At 50.8% G+C, this 20,439-nt stretch overlaps 9 protein-coding genes across 9 annotated transcripts; 4 read left to right on the top strand and 5 right to left on the bottom strand.

Annotated features, from left to right (window-relative positions):
* Positions 1-279: 279 nt before the first annotated feature.
* N7511_002456 (uncharacterized protein) lies at positions 280-1,701 on the top strand (the record flags this gene model as incomplete). Its single annotated transcript, XM_057124881.1, has 2 exons — positions 280-810; positions 874-1,701. The coding sequence occupies 2 exons, from the start codon at positions 280-282 to the stop codon at positions 1,699-1,701; spliced, it is 1,359 nt and encodes a 452-aa protein (XP_056987040.1).
* Positions 1,702-3,034: 1,333 nt separating this feature from the next.
* On the bottom strand, positions 3,035-4,839 carry N7511_002455 (fungal specific transcription factor domain-containing protein; the record flags this gene model as incomplete). Its single annotated transcript, XM_057124880.1, has 3 exons — positions 3,035-3,278; positions 3,337-4,064; positions 4,123-4,839. Coding segments are annotated over 3 exons (1,689 nt in total), but the record flags the coding sequence as incomplete, so codon positions are not given.
* Positions 4,840-6,403: 1,564 nt separating this feature from the next.
* Positions 6,404-7,444, top strand: N7511_002454 (intradiol ring-cleavage dioxygenase; the record flags this gene model as incomplete). Its single annotated transcript, XM_057124879.1, has 1 exon — positions 6,404-7,444. The coding sequence occupies one exon, from the start codon at positions 6,404-6,406 to the stop codon at positions 7,442-7,444; it is 1,041 nt and encodes a 346-aa protein (XP_056987038.1).
* A 534-nt stretch (positions 7,445-7,978) lies between these two features.
* N7511_002453 (uncharacterized protein) lies at positions 7,979-8,507 on the bottom strand (the record flags this gene model as incomplete). The annotated part of the gene is made up of 2 exons (XM_057124878.1): positions 7,979-8,216; positions 8,302-8,507. The coding sequence occupies 2 exons, from the start codon at positions 8,505-8,507 to the stop codon at positions 7,979-7,981; spliced, it is 444 nt and encodes a 147-aa protein (XP_056987037.1).
* A 1,072-nt stretch (positions 8,508-9,579) lies between these two features.
* Positions 9,580-12,081, bottom strand: N7511_002452 (Het-C domain-containing protein; the record flags this gene model as incomplete). The annotated part of the gene is made up of 4 exons (XM_057124877.1): positions 9,580-11,509; positions 11,594-11,752; positions 11,805-11,952; positions 12,003-12,081. 4 exons carry the CDS (start codon positions 12,079-12,081, stop codon positions 9,580-9,582), a joined length of 2,316 nt encoding a protein of 771 aa, XP_056987036.1.
* A 576-nt stretch (positions 12,082-12,657) lies between these two features.
* Positions 12,658-13,610, top strand: N7511_002451 (phytanoyl-CoA dioxygenase family protein; the record flags this gene model as incomplete). Its single annotated transcript, XM_057124876.1, has 2 exons — positions 12,658-12,807; positions 12,858-13,610. 2 exons carry the CDS (start codon positions 12,658-12,660, stop codon positions 13,608-13,610), a joined length of 903 nt encoding a protein of 300 aa, XP_056987035.1.
* Positions 13,611-13,765: 155 nt separating this feature from the next.
* On the bottom strand, positions 13,766-15,406 carry aglA (putative alpha-galactosidase; the record flags this gene model as incomplete). Its single annotated transcript, XM_057124875.1, has 1 exon — positions 13,766-15,406. The coding sequence occupies one exon, from the start codon at positions 15,404-15,406 to the stop codon at positions 13,766-13,768; it is 1,641 nt and encodes a 546-aa protein (XP_056987034.1).
* Positions 15,407-15,853: 447 nt separating this feature from the next.
* Positions 15,854-17,533, top strand: N7511_002449 (Zn(II)2Cys6 transcription factor domain-containing protein; the record flags this gene model as incomplete). Its single annotated transcript, XM_057124874.1, has 3 exons — positions 15,854-15,922; positions 16,127-16,772; positions 16,839-17,533. 3 exons carry the CDS (start codon positions 15,854-15,856, stop codon positions 17,531-17,533), a joined length of 1,410 nt encoding a protein of 469 aa, XP_056987033.1.
* A 421-nt stretch (positions 17,534-17,954) lies between these two features.
* On the bottom strand, positions 17,955-19,173 carry N7511_002448 (class I SAM-dependent methyltransferase; the record flags this gene model as incomplete). The annotated part of the gene is made up of 3 exons (XM_057124873.1): positions 17,955-18,215; positions 18,290-19,015; positions 19,135-19,173. The coding sequence occupies 3 exons, from the start codon at positions 19,171-19,173 to the stop codon at positions 17,955-17,957; spliced, it is 1,026 nt and encodes a 341-aa protein (XP_056987032.1).
* Positions 19,174-20,439: the final 1,266 nt, after the last annotated feature.

The raw sequence follows: 20,439 nt of genomic DNA, 5'->3' as shown, positions 1-20,439 counted from the left end.
CCCGCAGTCCACCTCCTTGGACTTGAACATGTTAAGGCATTTGCATTTTCTCGCAAAGCCTTAATACAAACTGCTCCCTGATCTAGTGGCATCCTCATGGATCCATAGTGCTTGCTGGTCTACCTCGGTACCTAGACCCGCCCCCATCATCTGCACGTTGCTGCATGAACCCGCGCGCTGATTCCGCCTACTTGAACAGCAACATAGGGGAAGAAAAAGAGCAAATATACGCATTGCAACATTCACAAGAAACCTTGGATAGGTCGATACCCGCGCATCATGAATCTACAAGAATTCCTGGCTATGGAGGACGGCTGCGATCGCGATGAGCTCATTGATCTTCGCGGCCTGGATTTCGTTTCCGACTACGACTCGCACCTTATGTGCCCAATCTGCCACTGTCCCTTTGTTGACCCTGTCCGTCTACAGTGCGATCATGTCTTCTGTCAGAGTTGCCTCAGTTCCGCCATCAACACCTTCCGCTCGGCCGATTCGGATGAGTTCCCGTGTCCCTCTTGCCGAACCCCCACCCGCGAGGTGTCGACCAGTGTACCCCGCCTGCTGATCAACATGTGCGACGAGATCCGGGTGCGATGTCCTTTAATAACGGAGGGCTGTCATGAGATCGTGCCTCGGGGTCATGTCCAGTCGCATGTTGAGAAGTATTGTGGGTATCGGCTGGTTCCGTGTCCGGATGATTCATGCGATGGTTTGATTAGGAACAAGGATATTGGGCTAGATGGGAAATGCATACATGTACTGCGCCAGTGTCCCCGCTGCGAAGAAGATGTCATGGAGCAGGACTATGAGGTTCGTCATCTTGCATAGGTTGTCTTGGCGCTCTATAGATGCTGACTCGCGATATTGATATAGGAGCATGATAAGAAGCTTTGTCCGGTTTTGGAAACTAGCTGTGTCGACTGTGAAACGGTTGTCGCTCGGAAATCATTCAATGAACATGTGGAAGCATGTCCCGAAGTTATTGTGCCCTGCGCGGCGGCAAAATACGCATGTCCTGTCAAGGTCCGTCGCGCAGACATCGGAATGCATGAACAAAGCTGTCCATTGATAACGATGATCCCGTACTTCGAGGTGCAAAATACGCGACTCAATTCCTTGGAGTTAAGCATGCGACACCTTCAACAGCGGAACGAGATCTTCGAGGATGGCCTTGCCAACATTAGATCCACTCTGGTCGAGTCTGCACGCATAGGTGCCAGTGCTGCTTCCAGCGGACAATCCGCCACTGCTGGAAGAGAGCAGACCTCTGCACACGCCGAAACAAACAGAGATGATCCTACGGATATTTCATCGAGTGTATTTTCATCGAATGCCACAACCTATCTACTCTCCCTGCATGAATCTCTACGCGAGGAGGTAGAGCAAATCAAGCACAACCTCACAGACCTCGATGCGCGCGCTAGCATGGCTCTGATGAACGAGTGTATACGCATGAAGGAAGACATGGCCCACACGAATGCCGCAGTCAACAGTGTCCGGATGCAAGTCCAGTGGCTAATGAATCCCCGACTCCATGGGACACGTACGGGGGCTGTCCGGGCAAATACGGGTGGTGAAACTCCTCGATCACCGATGGCTTCGTCGTCGACGGCTGGATCCAGCAGTATTACCGCTCAGCCGTTGGGCCCTATTCGACCTAGGAGGCCTAGTGATAGTGGGCGTGAGGGGACTAAACTATGACACTAGGCTGGATGTCTGATTTTGAGCGATGCATTTTTGATCTGGGTAGGAAGGAGTTTTGGGTAGCTTTGTGTGTGGTTTATTGTTATGACATGATGATTAGTTGTTAGGAGCCTGGCTCTATAATCCAGTCTCCAGTTGGCAGTTTTAGACCGCTTGAATGCATTGATTTATAGTTATCATACTGAGCACCACTGTGAATTTATATATCTGGCAATTATGATAAAAAAAAAGCCAATGCATGGCCAATTAAAGCAGAATAGCCCACAGAAACGTAATTTTTCGCAGCCATACCCTGGATTAGCATCGCCCTTGAAAAAAAGCAATACTTCCTACATTCGAGAAAATAAACTCGAGTCATAGGAATAAAAAAGAAAAGCAAAAAAAGAAACGCTCACTCGAGGACGGTGTTTTAGGAATAGCCGAACGCGGGGGTCGAACCCGCAGCCTTAAGATTAAGAGTCTTACGCTCTACCGATTGAGCTAGCCCGGCCGGGCTGTTGAAGGAGGATAGAAGAACACGACCCATAACGAGAATTGGAGCCACGCAGCGTTACTGGCATACTCAACCTGGGGAGTAATTGATATGAGCGCCCATGATATAGGATTCCGTGAGTGATCGTTCCCTAGGCATCTGCGTCATACTTCAGATTCCGAAGACTCTAGATGTTTTTGCCAAGCTGGCATAAATCATTGTGGTCCTGTTGTTCGTTGGGAAGGTGTCTCCTGCTAGCTGACTCTGATGCCGTGACTGCTAGATGGTGCGAGAGACTGTGTCAGGTTGTGGCAGAATCTATGAAGAAGTGACTCTGAGATGTCAGAGGGATTGAGTATCGAGTCAGTTCATGGTCATAATGGGTTGTAGGTCGGGCCTGACTAGTTAGTTGAGCTATTGCCTGAGGTAGAGTAGGATAGTCGAGGGAGAGAAGGAGAGGGAAGAGAAGAGAGAGAAAGAGGAGAAGATGGGGAAGTTGGGGAAAGGGGGGAGAGGGGTTGGCGGAGTTCAGGCACAAAGGAACCGAGCAACGTGGCCTAGTTCGCCTGGCCATCAGCCCTATAATATTGGCTTGATTTCGATTGAGAATTGTACCTTTGTTACTTCGTTTATTTATATATTGTTGTTACCTCCTTGCTCATGTACGCTCCGTTTCAGCTTATCAACCCCAGGAAAGCCATGGCTACATACCCGATCCTTTTGTGTAAGCCTAGACCGAGCCCGGGACCCAAGAGCTACGGTACTAAGAAGAACGAGATATACAGATGCAATTCATGACGATTTCATAAGATTCATTTTCTATGAGAATAACGAGATCCAAGAAGCCCAGCTGCCCCATCACTGACCCGCAATCTTGGGCAAAGAATGCCTCGCCAGCGAGACCAACTTCTCAATAAAAGCCTGTGCCAAGTAAAACGGCGGGAAAGCCTGTCTGTCATCATTGGGTTTGTTAAGTTCAGCGAAAAGACCTGCTATATCCTCTAGGGTCTTCAAATCTCTTGTAAATGTCGTGGAAGTGGGGAATGTGATGAGATACCAGAAGACGGAGAATACAGCCGCAAGGAGAAACTGGGCATGGATCCTATAAGGAATAGATTAGTATGTGGGTTTGGCTAGCCTGATTCCAGGATGAAGCTTACCAGAAGGTATGATGGTTCACGAATTGGCGGACCCGCCATATGTAGATCAAGGAGGATCGCGCCGCTTCAAAGCATAACTCGGCACTTGATGGAAGGGGTGACCAGCTTTGCGGGGCAGCGATCCTAGAAGAACTGCTTGCGCCGTGGATCTTGCCTAGACAATAATAATATTCCATATGGATATTCACACCGCGGATACTGAGATCGTGGAAGAGATACTCCGGTGCGCTCTCAGTAGCAAATGCATCGGGCCGACAGTCGACGGGATATCCTTGCTTCATTTCACTCAATTCTTGATCTAATTCGCGAATGTGTTGAAGACGTCTTGCCTCGGGGAGTGCTAAACCATGCACTGAATACAGCAGCCGGAAGATCTTCGACTTGAGCAAAGAAAATCGGAGGTCCGAGGGAAACAGAAGCTCCTTGGATGATAGTGGCTTCATGTAAAAGTGGCGTTCTGATGTCTTCCTGGCATATGTCGTAGGCAGATCCAGGTCACAGTCGTCATCGTTTATCAAAGGTGGTTGGGATTTTCGGATGGAAAATTCCTTATCGATAGCATAGCAATGCCAAAATAGTGCTCGCATATGTTGACTGCGCTGGTCTGTCCGGTGTATCTCATGGGGCGTTTGAATCTTGTTTGCACCGAGGTTATAGATGAGCTGCACGGCCACGCCAAGGAGCAGTTCTCCTGCTTGGGGTCTGCCAAGAGGAGTGATATAGAGCATCTGTAGCACACAATCAGCTTAGGCGTGAGAAGAAACGAACACCGTGAAAAGTACTTACCATAATAGTCACAGCTTCTAGAGTCCTCAGGTCAGGGGGCTCCAACATGATTTCAGGAAGAAGTGTTAGTGCCGCTTGCAGGTAAGCGTCGGGATCACAGCCAGCAAAGGCATTCTCATGACGGTGGATTTGAGTGATCATTGCAGCAAAAGCAATGAGACAAGCACGGTTAGAAGCACGAGTCATGCTTGATGGCTGTTCTAAAGTATTCGCGTTGAGGAGGATTTGCATAGCCTCGACATCGACAATGGGAAATATTGAATAAAGCCCATTCTTATCAAAATACTCCAGACAACGCTGGACTAGAGCAGAAGGAGGCCACTTCAACCCAATGGACTTTCTTGACGATTTTAAATGCTTTGCTTGAAATGACTGGGTGACTTCATGTGCAAAGACGTCCACATTGAATGTACACCCCGTCTGCTGTTCAATGAGCGAATAAAATGCAGCTCTTTGGGTCGAAAGAGGACTTCCAAGCCCACAGTATGAGACATGCCATTGAAATGCTGCCAACGCAGTATCAAAATCGCGTGTGTCAGGCAAATACGTCACAGCCGAAGAGGTGTATGAAGAAGCCTGGGAAAGGGGACTGAGCGGAACCGGAGAAGCCCCTCTGCTAGGAGGGAGCAGCCCACTGTGGCTATGTTTAGTATGCTCTTTAAACGCAACGAGTTTCGCCTCCAGTTCCCGGACACGCGCTTTGGTGTCAGCAAGCTCTCTGTGTGTTCGTTAGTGCCCGTCTCAGGGACAGTCTAAGGGCCGCCTTACTGCCGAGTGCTCTTCCGGAGCTGAGTTGCCGGTGGAGAAAATGTACATGGAAGTCCTGCAAGATGACAATTCTCGCATGCTGGCTCGCTCCTATCACATTTGATCTGGTCAAGTATCATCGTTAGGGGGGTGGCATGTAGAGTGCGTGCGTGGCCATACCTTTCGATGTCGACATAGATCGCAGGCACTCCGCCCTTTCCCGCGCGGGCCAGTAGTGTCATCCATAAAAACGATTAGGCTTGATAGTGAGCCTGTCTCAGGTGAGGCACTGGAAATCCCAATAGGGAGACAAATGGGGGATTGTTACTGGAGGTCGGGGTACGACGCTTCTCATCGCCGCTGAATCATCAACGATTTTCAACGGTGACGAGCCTATTACAAGGCTGGATTGAAAGTGCCACTTTCTCTCCACCACTGAGCTCGTCGCCGGTGGAACGCCAAGGCCTTTTTTGCTTGCGTTGCGCCAAGAATTAGGGGATGAGTCAGCGGGGGGAGAGGCCCGACATTTTATGCCTTATTCCAATGCTTCTGGGATATTCAATCGATTTTGGGAAATGGGTTTAGAGAAGGTAGTCAGATGTACAATTCTAGAGTGAGTATATGTCATGAATACGTGTCGGTGGCTGTGATTCTATATGGCTAAATTGCCCACTATCTTTAAGAATCTGTACAGCCTATATACCTCCGTGCTATCCATGATATATGGATTATCGGGTTGAATCCTGGCAAATTTCCAGTATCCACGTAGATGTAACGTCTGGGTTTCTATCTTGGCGACGGTGATTTACCGATCACTTATGCCATATTGATGCCATCTATACAAGTCTTCCGCGTTCGATTGCCGAACATTTTCAGTTTTATGGAGCAATCCTGGGACTTTCTCACCAACAGTGAAATAAGAAAGTTGATTGTATAATATGAAGGCTCTTGAACCAGCCATATCTGGATAGCCCATATCCTGCAAGTACATCAACTCTCAACATGTATCAGAAAACAAAGCTTGAAACCTTCCTGACCTAGTTTCTATCCTTCCCACCGCTCCTCCGCAGTAAATATCTCAAAGTACCATACTTGCCCACACTGGAAGCCTTGGCTGTAGATCGCAAAAGCCACAAAGGCAGGCACCAGGCTCTCATTGCTCCTATAGGCCCACCTCCCCGGTGCTTGTCTTTGAGGTCCAATAACCATGGTTTCGTTCGTCAGCCCGCTTTGCTGCAGAATCTCCAGCGTCGTCACCATACAACTAATAATATGTAAATTTACTAGGCCAATGCTTGCCAAGAAGGCATATTTCATCCACTACAGCCCCTAGATCACTATCTGGCTGACGACAACAATGACGACTCAGAAGTCGTTGATATTAGCCAGAGAGACGCCCAAGTATGAATCATGAAGCAAAATCAGGTTATAAAAACCCTCAATTCACCCTCGATTCCTCAATATCCGTCTGAAACATCAAGTCACAGCATCGTCTCTTCTTATATAACTAAATTCCTAAACCTCCACCGAGAAAATGCACTTCTCCAAGGCTGTACTCCTTGCCCTGACTGGTATTGCTACAGCTCATCCTGGTGTCCATGAGCACAGCTCTTATACCAAGGTGACTAAAAGGGACTTCTTGCAAAACGCCCGCCGTAGTCTCGATCAGTGTGCAGACCACCTCGAGCGTCGCGGTGTGGATTCTCGTGCCGAAGCTCGCCGTGCCGCTCTCCTCGAGACCAACAAGAAGCGAGCTCTCTTCCCTCGTGATACAGACAAAGTTGTGAACACCTCTCACCACTCCACTCTGAAGGTCACCTCAAACACCCCAGAGACAGACCTCTTCTCCAACAACCCCACATGCATCCTCTCCCCCGAGGGAGAAGTTGGTCCATTCTGGGTGAAGGGCGAATTGATCCGCAACGATATCCGCGATGGCCAGGCCGGTATCCCAGTCATCATCGATGGACAATTCATCGACATCAACACCTGCGAGCCGATCCAGAATCTGTACTGGGACGTGTGGAACTGCAACGCCACCGGTGTCTACTCTGGAGTCCAGAGCGACATGAACGGCAATGGAAACGATGCTACAAACCTGGACAAGACTTTCCTTCGTGGTATCCAGAAGACTGACTCTGACGGCGTTGCCCAGTTCAAGTCTCTGTTCCCGGGCCACTACTCTGGCCGGGCCACTCACATCCACGTTATTGCCCACACCAATGCGCACATCCTGCCAAACAACACTCTGACTGGTGGCCATATTTCACACATTGGTCAGCTGTTTTTCGATCAGGACCTTATTACAAAGGTCGAGGCTACCTACCCGTATAACACTAGCACTGTGGTTATTACCGAGAATGGTGATGACCATGTTGTTCAGGTTGAGACCGAAGACTCTAACTCTGATCCCTTCTTTGAGTATGCCATGCTTGGGGACTCTATTGAGGATGGTATTCTCGCTTGGGTTACTATGGGTGTCAATGTGTCTGCTAGCCATGATTCCGATGCTAGCTATGCAGCCAGACTCACTGCTTCTGGTGGAGTAAGCTCGGGAAGCTCTGTTTCTTTCTAAATGTTGCGTTCTTTCAGCGGAAAAGGGTTCAAAGCTGGAATCTTTCAAAGCTTACTTTGGATTTCAAGTATGGGAAATATTGCCACCGTCGTATATTCTGCAGTGTATACTTTCAAGCAATCCACACTCTTTTTTGTATAGGCCATGATTTTGAAGCAAAATATAAATTAAATAATGAAATGGGATAGCGCGATGGCAGTCTGGTCAAAGCAGACGGGTCGACAATAGCAGTAGGAGCATAGGCAAACCCAACAAGAGGTAGGGCTATAGGAAAGGAGAGCACATAGGGATGGTCTGAAGAGAAGAATGTGTCTGTCTTGTTCTACGTAGAGTAGAGAGGTCTTAAATACATCATGAGTGCTGAATCATCCATAGACCGCTACTTCATGCAGTAAGCAATTCCCCCACTACAATAATTATTTCAGCCAAGCTGTAAACACATACAATTTGCCCAGAAGAAAGGGCAACCTATACCCTACAAAAGAACAATCAAAATGCCAAGTTCTCATACCAAAAGATTCATCCAAATCAACTCTACTTAGCAACATCAAGTTGAAAGACCCCATCCCAGTAACAACTCTCCAGAGGCTCTTCAGACCCCTTCGTACACTTCCACGATTCACCTTTGAGAGTTGAACGTCCACTTAGAGAGCCATCCGCCCGAGCAACACCAAAGTCAAATTCCTCAATGTTGTAGATTCCACTAGAAAGCTTGAGCTGGTATGCATTGTTGGTGCAGTTGTAAGACTTGCTTCCAGCCTGGCCGACTGACCTGTATCCGAGTTAGCTATCTATATTTCATCTCTTGATATATCTGGGCTGCATTAGAAGAGATAGGAAGATAATGTAGAACCTACCAGTAAGAAGAACATTTGGTTTCAATATTGGTATTCGGGTCCTTCAGAGAGAAACCAAAGATGGTAGTTGTGGGCATTGTTGTGAATGGGATGCTTGCGCTGATATTTGCGAGTTCAAGGGGCTTCAAAGCGCGGGCTTGGTGCGGTGCGGCCGATGTGGTTGAGGCGACAGCCAGGGCGAGGGTAGAGATTGATTGGAACTTCATTTTGTCGGCTTTTATACCCTTCTTTGTCTCAGATTTGTTGTTGTTCTTTGGAGGTTGAGTGTCTGATTGAACTGTTTATTCAGAGTATACTGCTGGGGGCGTTGGTCCTTTTATATCTTGACTCCCCGTATAGTTTCACTCGTAGTTTCAAGAAGTTCAGCTGCCAGAGAGGAACACGAGATCATGTACGTAATGACAAGGCTGTGTTTTTCATTGAGTAGACAGAATAAGGAATATTTCGTCTCTCGAAGTCCAGATGACCACATAATGATCAGTTGTAGGGTTCCGTTGAGACAAAGCTGGACGCCTCTACCGGACGCCTTGCCCGGCGACAGATACCTAGAACATCACCATATACTGAGAATTATACCAAGCAGGGCCTAATGAAATCTCGCTTGTTCTAAATTAAGATCAATGTTTCTAGACAGTCACGATTGGCTCCTGCAATTCAAATTCAGGCGTCCAATCCACCAGAAGTCTCAATGATTTAGTTTCGGTTGCAAAACACCAGACAACTAAGTGGTGTAAATCAATCATAGACGTGGGCGATATGTTTATGAATCGACTAAAAAGGAGAAGAGTGAAGAAGAGTGAGGATCTATCAAATGATCCCATGGATACGTCTAAAGTGCCTATAGTCGGTACCAGAGGAAATCTAGGCATGTTTTTTCTCGCCTCAATGCTATGTCTGTAGCGGACCGACTGTAATTGAAAATAATTCATCACATTCATCATTCATCTATTTTGATATCTTCCACGAATACAATAGACAAGAAAAGAACAATTGGCAATCTTCGCAATTCAAAACAAACATCAACAGGTGCATGAATTGAGTAACAGCAAGAATAATGGTTCCAGCAAAGGCACTCAACAAAGCAAACAGTGAAATGAGAGTTACTAGGCGTCAACATCTGGTAGCAAGCAAGCAATCAGGCCTCTCAATGATATCAAACTCGCCATTCACATTAGATGCTTTTCTCATCTCATCTTCGCTTGAGTTGTTTCTCTTTTGTCTGCAACCATTGCGCAAACCACCCAAAACTCAAATCAACCTCGTCTTGCTCAACAACACTCAATGCCTGTGCTCGTGGTGATGGCCGTGGCTATGACCATGACCATGGCCATGCCCAGAATGAGAGCCATGATGACCACCGTGGTGCTCACTATGCTCATGGTGATGGCCGTGGCTAGCGGAGCCGTGCTCCCCATACTGAGAAGAACCATTTTGGACGTGGTCATAGCCAGCTTGCAAATTGTGCTCTGGCTGGACATTGCCCCCTCGCGAATCACCAACCACGTGGCCTGCTAATCCATGTTCATACCCACCACGCGACTGCTGGCTGTCGTCTTCACACATGTCACGACTCCGGCCGCCAGGAATGAAGTTTGAGAGTTTGCTTTCGAGTTTGTTCAAATTCGAAATTCCCGGGATTGGGAGCGACGAGAGCTTGTCCCAGGGGAGACCGGACGAGGAGGAGTTATTGTGATTGGAAGAGGATTGCTGTTGGAAGAAAGATGAGAAGCCACCCGATGATTGACCATGGCTCTGGGCATGGCTATTGCCTTGTCCGTGCTTGTTTGGCTTTTGTCCTCCTAGTGTCGGGAATCCGCCATGACCACCGCTGTGGGTGTGACTGACACCGCCAGTGTTACGACCCGACCTGACACCCTCTGAGCTGAGAATCTCATTAAGAGAATGGCCACGGTCCGGACGAGAATGGGCCCAGGTCTGGACAGCCTCGAACATGGTCCGCTGGGCTTCATTGTGCATATCACGCAGGGCGGGGTGGTGGAAGACACGCATGCAATCTTCCAGGACTTCGTGCTCGGGCACATCGATGTGCTGCCAGGCATAGAGGATGCGAGGAGCGATGTATTGCACCACGGCAGAAGCGACCTGGCCAGCGGGCTCGTTGAGCACATTGGCGAAATGATCCTTTGAGAGCAGGGAGTGGGTGGGATCGGTGCAGTGGGGATCGGTCCAAGGCTCGTACTGGTGCTTGCCCGAGGCGTCAATGACACCCGCCGATCCGGTCTGCAGGGACTTTGAAGCTGCTTTGATCAAAGGGCGTACAAAGGGGGCCAGAAGCGACATGATCACGACAGTGAGAGTCTCGGAGATCTTCTCGACGAGGGCTTCAAGCCCAGGAACCTTTTCGATGATGGCGCTGAGCTTGCGGACAACCTTGTCACGGAATGCCAGGATGGGATAGATCTTAGCGACTGTTTCTTGCGGATTGAAGTCTGGCATTCCCTCGAATCCAGCGCCGGGCCCAGAGCCCCCAGATGACTGATTGCCGCCTGGAGCACGGGTATTCTCTGCATATCCCGTGGCGGCACTACGGCTCCGGTTAGCAAACTCTTGCGCGGCAGAGGATTTCTTCAAACTCTCAGCCTCGGAAACCAGATCCTTGGTTCCCGGGATCTTGCCGAGTAATCCAGTCAGGGCGTTCAGCGAGTTGTTAGACTGAGCATTCGTCTCCGCATCCCCCAATGCAATATCCATCTCATTCACCTCAGACTGCGTGAAATGATCGGTAGCCTCTCCAAGCACGGAGTGGAAGAAATCAACCATGCCAAAGGTTCCCGTGACTAGCGGGAAAACACGCTTCCCATGGATATTACACTCCGTCGCTGTGCCAGTATGCGGGAACACATTGTGCATGCCCATCTCACGCAGCGCCAGCTCGACATAGTTGGTATGCGCAGCGAAATCCTCCAACGTGTGCAGTCCCTGTCCCATACAGCGCAGTGCTTCACACAAATCATCCTCATTGCCTTTGTTCGACCCGCCATGGATGTATGTTCGGCCGTAGTGGATGCTGCGGCTCATGCTGAACTTGATGTAAGCCGCGCTGGTGGCCCAGTCGCCTCGTTCGTTTGCGATATAGTTCTTCATTCCGGTATTCGGGTCTATTTCGAGTTCGATGCTGCGAACAGGTGGTCGCAGGCGTTTGTCATATTGGCGCGCATCTTCGTTGTCGGCATAGTCCTTGGGGTTGCTATGTGACAAGAGTTGTTAGCCTTCTTATATATATATATATATATATATATATATTTCGCAATGAGCATTGATTTCCACTCACTCGATATGTTCCTCTGGACGATAAACACCCAACCGATCCGACGTCACTTCGAATTCCCCTGTTGCATATCCGAAGCTCAGGAACGAAAGGACCCACACCAGGATGCGGATAGTCTCGGCCTGCAGACTTTTGAGCGTGCCGACGTCCATTGCCTGTGAGCTGTCGAACCTGTGAGCTAGTGCGAATTTTTGGGATTATATCTTGAGCTCACTAATCTCGTAGCCAGTTGCCGAAGTATACGCGCTTGACCATGGTTGAGGTCCATTTGTGGCCGTGGATAAACGCGATGGTCTTGAGAATATCTTCGATGTCGCCATGGCGCCAGTTCTTGCCTTCGACAGCAGAGATAGATGCGATATCTGGATCGTGTTAGGGTGATTCCGTGGATATCGAGTCAGACACTACATACTGCCAGCTCCGAATGCATGCACCTGCGGGAGGATTAGGAGCAGCACCAGTAGAGCGGAGCCCGCGTGGAGGAGGGGCATAGTGGGGGTTTGTCCAGGGGGTTTTGCAAGGGGACCTTGTGAGAGAAATAGTAAACAAAGTCGACTTCAACTGCGAATAGTAGAAGGAAAGAAAAATAAGAAGCGCCTGATGCTCAGCCTCTTGGCTCTTGGCGCGGTGATCCCCATGACGTCGGAAGTATTTGTGCAGTCGATTGTTTTCTGTTTCGTTCTATTTGTATTGTGACAAGCTGCAGTTGCCGAACACGAAATAACTGCCTGATAGGTACCTAATAGCTACCGAATAGCTACCTAATAGCTGGCTCCGTGGACCTCAGTGATCCTATGCAGGTGTTAGTTCAGCACAATCATCCCCCAATGATCAACAAATAGCCCTAACTCCGTTGATGTTGTATTGGGTCCACGGTAGTATTGAGTTCCTGACAGTCCATAGACACGGTAGCATCCAACCCCGCATAGTATATCTCCGATCTTACCTATCTATATTTACTCTACTTCTGCTTCATTTCCTTTTGTCTCCGGTATACTTTTTTACTTTTTACTTCTACACTTCTACACTGTGATAATTTCTCCCCCATTCCACCCCCATCCTATATAATGGCAACACCTCACCTCGACGCCCTGCGCCGCGATGGCTTCGTAGTAGTCCGCAATCTCCTCACCGCAGAAGAAATCACGCACTACCGCGACATCGCCACAAAAGCAACCACCCTAACAAGAACCGGAAGCTGGCCACACTTCCGCACAGTGCCCAAACAATTCCCCCCTGGCCAACAACGCCCCCACCAGCCTCCGAGGGCGGAATCTGGGGCGTCCAGCACCTCCTGCACCCGGAAATGCCAGGCCGCGACAGTTTCGCCCAGTGCTACTTTTCACCCTCGATCCTGGCCGTAGCCGAGGAATTGATGGGCGTGGATAGCTCCCGTTCCCCGACGAGCTCTGCCGAGCCGCTCGTTATGGAATTATTTAACCTCTTGGTCGCGCCCGAGACGAAGGACTTCGAACTCCGCTGGCACAGAGATGATATCTCCGAGCAGGCAACGGCTGAAGAGGAGATCGCTCAATTGGCCGCTAAGGCGCCGAACGGGCGACAGGGTCACTGCCAGTATAATCTGGCGCTGTGTCCTGATGCATCGCTGATTGTGGTCCCCGGTACGCATGGGCGGGCGCGGACACAGACGGAGCGGGAGGCGGATCCGTATGCCGCTTCTTTGCCTGATCAGCTGGTTGTTGAGCTGCAGCCTGGCGATGCGGTATTTTACAATAGTAATATTCTGCACCGGGGTGTTTATCGGGGGAAGGAGGAGGGGGGTGTGGAGACGAGATTGACGCTTCATGGGAGTCTTGGGTTGAAGGCTGATGGGGAGGGAGAGGGGGATGCGGAGGAGAAGAAGAAGGTTCGGGCGACTGCTGTCTTGCAGCATGGAGTTGGGGCTTGGGTTCATCGGGATGATGCTGCTTTTGGGGTCGGGGAGAGGGCTGAGAGGATGAGGGCTAATCTGGTGGAGATGGGCACTGGGGAGGGAATTGGCTTTTCTTTGCAGGGATAGAGGGCAATTTCGGCGCCATTTCATTCGGTTGAATCAATTATGTGTAGAGACCATGCGTATCATATCATGTGCAACCGTGTTTATGTATTCCCAGCTACTGTATATAGCTCTATTCATCTTTACGCAGCATCTAAGCTTACAATGTATAGACATGCTCAGATACTCCCACCGAGTTGCACACCACTAGGCAACCCAAAGATCTGAGCGGCACTATCAATCACACAAGACACAATAGCTCCACCTCCAGAGCCCCCAGTCAGACAACCCCCGGCATGCTCATTGCTCAAATGACCGGTAACATGGTGCGACCAAGTTGCACGAGCACCATCACACTGGGTGAGGGAAACCCCTTTCCCATCCTTCGAAGAAGCAAGACAAGCGGTTCCATCCGACAGCGGACTCAGAGTTAGCTTGCTACCATTAGCATCAACACTCCAGACCTGAGAGTCCAAAGCACGGCACTTTTCAAAAGTGACCTTCGCAGAGGACGCCGTCATACATAGACCAGATGGTGTATGGAACACCATTCCCGTAGGTGTAATAGCAGTGCAATGTCTAGGCGTGATACGGAAGACACCTGTAGCATGGGAGTCAAGCGTAATATCAACAGCCTCACGAATAGTCGAAATTTGACCAGTCCATAGATTGTGAGCGCGATACTCGCAGGGTGACTTTGAGGAAAGACCCAGACGAGCAACAGAAACACTAGTCTTTGCAGTTGTACTGCCACGGTTCAGCACAGTGAGAAGTCGATCTCCATTCGCCAACGAGCGAGTCAACACATCGAACGTCCCATCCCGACTAACCAAAGCAGCCTGCTCGGCCAGTGGGTCCTGATCCACCTCTATAAGAGCAGCATTGCTAAGATATGCAATATCATCATCCGATAGAGCAGGAATATAGGCACTGATAATAAGCGGCGCCGAAAACGAAGTCCACAGCGCAAAATGCGACTCCTTCTCAACCTGCGTCAAACCAGGATGATCGGGTATCAAGAAATCAGGATCATTATAATACCCCGGAGCCTGGTAGCGCACCAGCAGAGTATTATAGTCGTAATTATTCATAATACTATCCCAAGCACTCCCCTCGCCAACATACACCAACACATCAGTCGAATGCCTCGCCAACTCCCCATACCTCGGCACCCAGTCCATGACAACAGCCCAGTCCGAGGCATTATCAGCGAAATAAGCCGGCGCAGACTCGGAAAAGATCAGCGGGTTCTCCATTGCTGTAAGGATATCATGCCACTGTCCATAGCGCACGCGGTACTCCTCACGAAGCGACCGACCACCCTCCGCCCAGACGTTACACCCATCCAGCTTGAGATAGTCAATTCCCCAGCTGGCGAATGTCTCCGCATCCTGCTGTTCATGTCCATACGACCCCGGATACCCACCACAAGTGAGATTCCCGGCATCTTCATAGATGCCCAGGTGGAAGCCATGCTTGGTGGCATATTCGGCCAGCCAGGGAATGCCGTGCGGGAACAAGGTGGTGTTCCACTGCAGGGAGCCGTCGGAAGCACGGTCATGGCGCATCCAGCAGTCATCTAGGTTGAGGCGGTTGTAGCCTGCGCGCTGGAGACCGCGGCTGAGCATTGACTGGGCTGTTTCTGTAAATAGTGTTTCATTGAGATCACACATGAAGCGTGCCCAGTTGTTGAAGCCCATTGGTGGAGTTGGGAGGATAGTTGGTGTCTCTGTTGAGGCTTGGGCTGGGAGTAGGGGGAGTAGGGGAAGCATTAAGAGGTTTGTTATACTGGGTATCGACCAGGGAGACATGGTTTTCATTTTGAACTGAGTTGAATAGGTGATTTGCTGGTGAGATGGAGTCTGTTGTCTTTGCTGGAGAATGCAGAGCTGGAGAAATGGCCTGGAGGTTTATATGTAGATGCAGGTGTAGGATAGTTCCTGCATCTCAGCGTTTCCCCGCCCCAGCGTTCCATTGCTACGAGAGCGTTAGCAGTGTGACGGTGGTATATGAGGAGGTTCAGTGCATAAGCGCAATGCGCAAGTACGTCCAGGGCGGATCGACACAATCCAGGATCTGCAAGTGGAGAGCGGCCTCCGATCTCGAGAAGGGCAGTAATCCGACCAAAAGCCAAAAATTAAGGCTTAACTTTGCCCCCCGTTTAGCCATCTTGCAGTCTTGCAGTCTTGCAGTCTTTGCATTCCTGCATTGTAAAGCTTAGGATGTGACCCGCGTCCGTCAACGGTTTCTCGATCTTCACCTCAACAATGCCCGACACAAAGACCAAACTCCGTCCCCAGCAATCCTGTCTAAAATGCCGTGAGCGCAAAGTGAAGGTATGACCTCTCCTTTCTCTGTTCTCTCGTCTTCCTCTTCTCCCCGACCATTTGGTCTCCTTGCGATCCCCGATTGCCGCTCCAATCCCCTCCCCCCCCAAGCCTAAACCCCAGCCCCAAGCCCAAATTACTCTCCCCCTCCAAAGACACGCCAGAGACACGCCAAAGCAAGCCAATCTAACCCCTTTACCTCCAATCAAACAGTGCGACCGCTCCATCCCCTGCAACGCCTGCATCGCCCGCGGCATCGAAGCCGAATGCACATACCTCACCACCGCCGAAGACCGCGCCCACATCAGTCAAGCCGAGATAATCGACCGACTCCGCCGGGAAGTCGCACAGTTGCGCGGGCGTCTCAATCAACCGCGAGAGCCGAGTCAGAGCCCCAGTCTAGGCAGTCGATTAAGTCCCGGCTCCGATCGCGATCGGGAGCGGGATGAGCGGAGACAGTACACGCCTGGGCCAGGGTCTGGCACTGGGGCTGCGCATGGATATGGGAATCATTCTCAGACTCAATCTCAGGCTGCGGTGACAGCATATGGAGCTGCGTATGGCTCGCGGGATGCGCAGGGCTTTCTGACTGGTCATGGACAGGGACAGGGACTGGGACTGGGACTTGCGCATGATCGTGGGGAGGGGAGTTGGCGCGGGTCGTCGCCGGCTTCAACTATGACTAGCTCGGCGACTGTTATGAGTCCTGAGAGTACGGGGAGTGACAATGGGTCGGGGTTAGGCTCAGCGTCTGTTTCTGGATCGGGGTCTGGCGCTGGGTTTCCTCTGGCAACCGGGTTTGTCCCTCAGGTTGCTGATTTTGATGGGTCCGCTGTCGCTGGTGATGCGGTCTTTGGACGTGAGTATATTATGTTTATCTGTGGCTGGCATGCCATTGTGCAGTGTGAACTGACGCGCTATGCAGATTCTCTAGATGATCCGATCATGTCGGGCTACTATGCAGGCCGCCTTGGAGCTTCCTTTTCTCCCGGCGATATGGCTGGACTCCCAATGATGAGTGTGCCGCCGAGCGGGATACCTACAAAGGATGGGCTTGCCGGTGTACATGCGCCAATGTATGGAGCTGGTGGAATGGAGTATATGATGGCCGACGCAGGTAAAGCTCTTCCATACTATCCCGACCAGAGCGTCAATTATCCCATACCATCGCCACAAAACGGAGAAATACCTCAATGGGGAGATGGGTACAGTCAACAAGGCCAGTTTCAACAATTATATCCGCATCAAACACCATCTTATTCTTCTATCAACACCTTTGGCAACATGGCGAACATGAATCCCGCCACTGCCAATCCGAACACATATACAGATGTACCACCATTTCCAGACCCAGCACCGACGCTTGCCATAGCCGTCGATCCTCCTGTCCTTGCCAATCGGGGTTCCCAACACATTCCCACCCCGACTATCATGGATCAAATTCCCCACTCGTGGAAAGGACAAGGAAAGCAGGAGCTCCTGGAGACGCTCCTGGAGACGATAGGGACCTGCGACGAACAGAGCGTTGCTCAGGTTGTACAGGTCGTTCGGACGAGCGCATCACCCGAAGAAGCGGTTTCTGGCATCTGTCGCGTTCTCGGGATCGGGAGTGGCCAGTGACATAGCTTGGTGTCATGAGACCCAGATCTGGGATTTGGGATCTCATGCGTCCGCCTCGAAAGTCTGCTGTGCGGATTGAAACGGGATCAGGCCAGATAATATTTGGTCAGGCCTCTTCGGCCTCTTCAGCAGGAGCCCCGTTAGATCTCTGTGTTGCTGGCCGATACAGGGACCAGCTGTGGAACTGGATCTGTCCGAGACCGATTCACCACCACCCCAGGCCTCATCTCATCCTCGGATGGCTCATGTCTCATGTCTCATGTCTCACGCATCACGATCCTGTTCGACAGATTCGAAACACAAATCTTACATATAGAAACACCCATACAATAATCATTCACGGCATCATCCATCGTGAAGAGATGCAGGTCGAAGATGTGGGTATCGTAGTCGGTATTTTCCTGACAGTCAAGTCGAACACTCACGGTGTATCGGTCCCATGGTCATTCTCCAGAGGCCGTTGCCCATACACGTAGTGGAAGTGTATATAGAGATGATACGCGGGGTTCAAAATCTCAGCTCGCACCTTTTCCATGAGCTCCTGCGCTTCCTGGTATGTAAATCCCATATAGCGCGTAAACAGCGCCAGCGAGTAAGGCTCCAGACCCTCCAAGACCGTCACTCTGCCCACGCGACCAATCTCCTTTAGCCGGCGATTCTTGGCCCATCCGCCAACCGGACACTATACAAGCAGTCAGCAACACTGCCTTCCAGGGCAGTCCCCGATCTCTCTCTCTCTCTCTCTGTCCCACCCACCTTGTAAATATCATCCGTCACATTTTCAAACCCGGCCTCCACCATCCACGGCCCAAACGACTTGGCCACACTCACCGACCGCCCATGCTTCAGACTCCCCTGCACCAGCAACGACATCCAATACTTGAAACTCTCGGCCTGCTCATGCGTCCCATCATCCGACCGCACACAGCAATCAAACTCCTGCACCTCAAACCAGCCCCCGGGCTTCAACGACGCAAACCCCTGCTTCAGAAACCGCGGCCAGTCCGCAATGCCGCCGCACATGCTGCGCGCATGCACGTAATCGAATTTCTCCGTCGGCCCAAAGGCCCACTCGCTCTCCGCGTCGTCAATGAAGAAGCGCACGTTGGGCGGCGCCCAGTTCGGCTGAATGGGCGAGAGGTCGGTGCCGATGATTTCGGTGTTGGGGTAGGTCTCGGCCATTTCGATGGCCCATTCGCCCGTGCCGGTGCCGACGTCCAGGACGCGCTGCGGCGTGATGGTGTTGGCGGGACCGGTGATTGGGGCGCGGTGGAGATCGCCGCCGGTCAGGAGGCGGAAGAGGTGGTGCATGAGGGCTAGGCGGTCTTGTTCTTCTTCGTCGTTGGGGATTGGGTATTGGCCTGGTCGGTAGGCGTGGTAGCGACGGCCATTTTCGTAGCAGTAGTCACGGACTGAGGAGGCGAAGGAGAGGTTGGAGCTCAGGAGGGAGTTTGTGTCGAAGAGGGAGTCGTCATCGCTTGTCTGTGGTTGGGGGGAGAAAGGTGGTTGGTTGTGTTTTTGAATACGAGGGTGGAGGGTGGAGGTTGGAGGGTGAATGTGGATGGGAGACGAGGGGGGAGTTAGGGTTCCACCAGACTTACATCGACTTGAATGCGTTCATCGGGATTGGGCTGTGACATGTTGATGAGACAAGAGAGAGAAGGAAAGAAGAAGAAGTTAAGTACTCCAAAATCCCGAGAGAAAGGAACCCGGGAGGATTTCCCAAAGGAACCTTGACCCCGCAGTGATCCGAGGGACTGGGACGATATCGTACGGTCCAGCTTCACCTCTGGCTCTCTCTGGACAGGTTATGCAAGGGAAATACGAGCAGGAGAACCACAGAACACAACCACCAGCACGACAGCCAAACCCTAAGCCCATGTCTAAGCCCAAATCAACCCTATGCTTAGCCAACCCTCTCCTTAAACCAACCCTATGCTTAAGCCAACCCCATGCCTACCACAAGCCCAAGTAAGCCTAACCCAACCCTAAGCATACCGCACCTCAAGCCCAACCCTACGCTTACAACAACCCCAACCCCAACCCCAACCAGAAAAAAAAAAAAAAAAAAAAAAGGCTCCACGCGGGACGGGTAAGCCCTGACCCCTTCCGGTCTGAACGCGCTGGGCTTGGCGTTACCGACGCTCTGGCTTCGATTGTTTGCCACTGGCACACCTGTCACATTGCTCTATTACCAGAGACTCGGAGCCTACGTCACTGTGATGGATTAGAAATGCTGGATATCTGTATGTCAGGGCAAGAACTGGAGGGATCCCGATCTCAGGGGCCAAATTTACCTCTGCAAGACCAAGCCAATTCAATAGCCCATACACTAGCCCATATATCAGTTATCATCTGCACAGGCGATCAAAGGGCCTCCATGTGGAGGTAGAGTGTGTTTTTCCAGTCAGCCATGCAGTGATAGCTACGTGCAACTGACAGCTTGGTGTGTAGTCTGATAGCCAGATCGACGACCGGGTTTCTGTAGCAGGGTCGAATTCCTAGACTGCACCCTGCTCCTCGATAGGGCCATTTAAACGAGAAAGTGTACCGAAAACTTTGTTCTGCACAAGCCTTAAAGACAAAATGACAGCCATGGCCAGCTTCTTCTCCATATGAAGAAGCTGGACGATCAGATCGAACACTGGCGATTATCCATTCGGCTTGTCCTAATTTCTTCCGAAGAGGACATTCCACATAACTGAGTCATTCGATATATGTCCTTATAATTGGAACATCACCACCTTATAGCTGTCCCAAGTACAACTTGACCTGTAGTTTCTCACATCGGCAGCTAATGCAATAGGGTCTCTCCCAGCGAGCAAATCCACCCGGATCGAGAACGCCCGCGTTCAAGAAGAGAGCAAGATCGTGATGAGACCATTGTGACTCAGATATCGTGCCAT

The sequence above is a fragment of the Penicillium nucicola genome (assembly GCF_028828085.1).
Source record: "Penicillium nucicola strain IBT 29836 chromosome Unknown utg000002l, whole genome shotgun sequence".
Classification (NCBI taxonomy): Eukaryota; Fungi; Ascomycota; class Eurotiomycetes; order Eurotiales; family Aspergillaceae; genus Penicillium; species Penicillium nucicola.
The sequence above is the reverse complement of the archived record's forward strand: the minus strand, read 5'-3'. Positions and strand labels throughout refer to the sequence as shown.